The following is a 4,498-nucleotide window of genomic DNA, read 5'->3' as shown; positions in this document are numbered from 1 at the left end:
TGGGCCCGTGAGCCGTGGCCGCTGAGCCTGCGCGTCCGGAGCCTGTGCTCCGCAACGGGAGAGGCCACAACAGTGAGAGGCCCGTACCGCAAAAAAAAAAAAAAAAAAAAAAAAAAAAAAATCCCTGCCCTGTCTGTGGTGCTTTTATCAACTGCAAACAATATTATTTATCATAATGACCTAATAAAAGGCATCTTATAGATTGTTCACAGCACTGTCTCCAACCTGTGCATAATGTGTTAATATTTCATTATATACCTATCTATCTCTACTAACCAGATTGCATTTCCTTGAGAACATAGACCCTGCCTTCATTTTTCTATTGCTTGTGGAGACTCAGTAATTATTAGTTTAAACAAATATGGACACATATATGTGTTGCAGTTTCACATATCAGTTTACCTGATTAGTAGCTCTCACAACCTAAATTCACTGTTACTCTTTAATAAGTTTTATCACTAGTGGTTCCCCGGGAACCCAAATCACATGTGTCAGTTTTGCTCTGTCCTTAGTTGGTAAAGAGAACAACGCTTACCACCTAGCTCTGCAAGTAGATGGCAGTTGTACTCTTGTCAGTGCAAGTCTTTTTGAGAAATATACCAAATATTTAATTTATTCAAGATTACAGAAATGTCAAATAGGAAATAAGGCCATTGAAATAAGTTACTGGTCGTTGAAATAAGTTTAGAGACAACAGGCCAGGTTTTTCTCCCATCAGAGTGTTTAGTGGGTGAACGCTCCTGGTGTTGCAGGGGGCGTTCAAGAATGCTGACTGGGCATATGGGGCCCCAGACACTGGTATTTCCCCTCCGCAGTTTAACCTTCAGTTATAGATTTGTCATTTTGGAGGCTTCACGTCAGAAAGAATTCTTGTCTTCAAAGAACCTTCTGTTCACTGCTAAAATAATGGATGACTGGTTAGTCTTCTTACACAGTACACAACAGAATATGTCCAAGCATTCCTTTTTTATTTGTATTAAAATTCTCAAGGAGTCCAGGGTTTGTTTGTTTGTTTTAATAGAGAAGCAAGAGCGTTGTTGAGTAAACTGAAGATTTGAGTAAATGCAACATATTGTTCAAGAAAAATGCCCTTTCCTTCTCTTTCTCATTGTTGATCTCTGGTTTCAGATTATTGCCATTCAGAAAACATTTTACTAAAATAGCATTAGGCATTTTCATATTAACATTATCGCAGAAAGTCTCACTGTAGGAAATAATCACCACCAAGTATGAATGCCGCTTAAGACAGCATTCTGAGTGTGTTGTGTAACAGAACATTTACCTCACTCTTCTGAAAAGTGTTGACAAGCACTCCTTTTGTTGTTAAATGTCTTCTTTTTTTTATAAAACAACTTTTTTGAGGTATAATTCGCATATCATAAAGTTCTCCCATTTAAGTGTACAATTTAGTGGTTTTTAATATATTCACGGAGTTGCATAAACACAGCTCTGTGGTTAAACAATGTAATTTTAGAACACTTTTACCGTATGACATTTGCCCTTACCCCCATCCCCTGGTAACCACTTATCTATTTTCTGTCTCTATAGATTTGCCTCTTCTGGACATTTCATATAAATGGAATCATATAATATGTGGTCCTTTGTGACTGGCTTCTTTGACATTTCCAAGGTTCATCCACGCCGTAGCATGTTATCAGAACTTCCTTTTTATTGCTGAATTATATTCCATTGTATGAATATACCATACAATGGAATATTTTGTTTGTCTATCCAGTCCTAAGTTGACAGACATTTGGATTGTTTTTACTCTTTTGTTATTACAGATAATGTTGCTGTGAACATTTGTGCACAAGTTTTTGTGTGGACATGTGTTTTCATTTCTCTTGGGTATATACCTTGGAGTGGAGCCACCGGGTCACATTCAACTGTTTGTTTGTTTATTTATTTATTTATTTATTTATGGCTGCGTTGGGTCTTCGTTTGTGGTGCGTGGGCTTCTCATTGCGTGGCTTCTCTTGTTGTGGAGCACGGGCTCTAGGCGCATGGGCTTCAGTACTTGTGGCGCGTGGGCTCTAGAGCGCAGGCTCAGTACTTGTGGCGCACGGCCTTAGTTGCTCCGGGGCATGTGGGATCTTCCCGGACCAGGGCTCGAACCCGTGTCCCCTGCATTGGCAGGCGGATTCTTAGCCACGGTGCCACCAGGGAAGTCCCCACATTTAACTGTTTAACCTTTTGAGGGACTTCCAGACTGTTTTCTAAAGCAACACCGTTTTACATTCCCACCAGCAATGTAGGAGGGCTCCGTTTTTTCCACATCTTTAACCTTTTAATCAAAGAATTTCAAAGCTAGAAAGGGGCTTTGAAATCATTTTGTTTTAATCTGATTACACATGATTGGAATGAAAGTACAAAGACTTCGTATTTTAAACATCTCCCATGAGCTCATGCTTTATTTCCAGCATGTCTTTATTCTGGACCTTAATTTTAATTATCTTCTGTGGATATTTCATTGTGAAAATGGAAATGTTTTAGTGAATTGTACTGATGACAGAGCAAATTAATGTGCTATGAACCTTTTTTTAAAAAACAAGTTGACTTGTATTGTAAAATCATATATAATGATATAGAATAACGATCCGAAAGACCCAGAGTTAAAGTGTGATGAGAATCGGCTAATGAATTGATTGTTCTTTGGGGGCAGTAAATGTTGGCTGCGATTGCTCCTTTCAACTTCCTTTTCTTGGAAATTCTTTCTCCTTTCAGCCCCACCCTTCCGCATCACCTTCTGCATAGTAAGGCTACAGTATCACCCTTGGCCAGAAAGCTACTATATCCAACATTTGTAATTTTAAAGCTTTTTCGGTTTAGTAGAGTTAATGTGTGTTTAAAATTTATATAAATGAACATTTTGCAATATGGCTTTATCCATGATGATATTGTAAATTGTCTGAACTTTGAAAATTAAATCTCTAACAATCGCTACTTACTTACAGGGTTACTTGATTAGCTGTGTTTGGAACTGCTACCGATACATCAATGGCAGGAACTCCTCTGACGTCCTGGTTTATGTTACCAGCAATGACACTACGGTAGGTGTGATGTCACTTCACGTGGAGATCTCCACACATCCACTATACGATGGCTTCTAAATATTTCTAGTGTTTGCTGCTTTTTTACTGTTGTTGAAATATATTCATGAGCTGCTTAGTCATCAAAGGATTCATAGTTGAATGAAATTGTTTTGTTTTCCTTACAAGACATTAAAATCTAGCTGGCTCAACTCTGGTTCATTTTTAAAAATACTACAAATAGATAATATATGTGCCTCTCCACATTTATGTATCTTTTTTTTTTTTTGGCTGAGTGGCACGTGGGATCTTAGTTCCCTGACCAGGGATTGAACCCATGCCCCCTGCATTGGAAGCGCGGAGTCTTAACCACTGGACCACCAGGGAAGTACCAACATTTATGTATCTTAAACCTGCATTATTAAAAAACTATGGTAGGGCCTCCCTGGTGGCGCAGTGGTTAAGAATCTGCCTGCCAATGCAGGGGACATGGGTTCGATCCCTGGTCCGGGAAGATCCCCCATGCCCCGGAGCAACTAAGCCCGTGCGCCACAACTACTGAGCCTGTGCTCTAGAGCCCGTGAGTCACAACTACTGAAGCCCGCGTGCCTAGGGCCTGTGCTCTGCCACAAGAGAAGCCACCGCAATGAGAAGACCACGTACTACACAGAAGAGTAGCCCCCACTTACCACAACTAGAGAAAGCCCGCGCTCAGCATTGAAGACCCAATGCAGCCAAAAGTAAATAAATAAATTTATTTTTTTTTAAAAATGGTAGGTAATTCTAGGTATCAATTCTGCATAGTTTGACTATACTATCTCACTTGACATGTGAAATTAAACTTAAAAATGTGATTTTATAGGTAGAGAGATAAGAATGGCAGAGATTACTGTATCTTTCAAACTTGCCCCACATATGAAAACCTTAGTAAAAGAATTTAGATGATCTGTGTTCTGCCACTAGTTGTTCATGCTTAAATTTTTTAAACCTATCAAATATGATTTTGAGAAACATGCCTTCACTGGAAGAGTCCTCAAAATCATTTGTCCTTTATGTAATTATCTTGCCTGGCTCGTGGTAGAAGTACAAGTCCTCTAGGTACTAATCTCCCTGTGTCTCCATCACCACGTGTGATGCTCAGTACAAGTAAGTGCTTGAGGAGTGGTTAATGGAAAGGATGGGTGACATGAGCCTGTGGGATAGGTCCAGGTGGATAGGATTGGAGGGGACACAATGGACAGGACAGATGAAAGGATAAATATAAATGGTGTGTCTGTTCTAAACTAGAATGGAGTTTTATATTTGTTTTGTTGTGTTTTTTTTTAATTTTTTAATTTTATTTTTGGCTGTGTTGGGTGTTCGTTGCTGCGCGCGGGCTTTCTCTAGTTGTGGAGAGCGGGGGCTACTCTTCGTTGCGGTGCGCGGGCTTCTCATTGCGGTGGCTTCTCTCGTTGTGGAGCACAGGCTGT

At 39.8% G+C, this 4,498-nt stretch overlaps 1 protein-coding gene across 1 annotated transcript in view; it reads left to right on the top strand.

The window, feature by feature from the left end:
• The window catches only part of LAPTM4B (lysosomal protein transmembrane 4 beta), a 63,818-nt gene that overhangs the window by 45,163 nt on the left and 14,157 nt on the right, over window positions 1-4,498 (top strand). The window contains exon 6 of the mRNA XM_024115904.3: window positions 2,955-3,050. Within this exon, the coding sequence (XP_023971672.1) occupies window positions 2,955-3,050 (96 nt within the window). The remainder of the gene's footprint in view (window positions 1-2,954; window positions 3,051-4,498) is intronic.

Source organism: Physeter macrocephalus, chromosome 15 (assembly GCF_002837175.3).
Source record: "Physeter macrocephalus isolate SW-GA chromosome 15, ASM283717v5, whole genome shotgun sequence".
Classification (NCBI taxonomy): Eukaryota; Metazoa; Chordata; class Mammalia; order Artiodactyla; family Physeteridae; genus Physeter; species Physeter macrocephalus.
The sequence above is the reverse complement of the archived record's forward strand: the minus strand, read 5'-3'. Positions and strand labels throughout refer to the sequence as shown.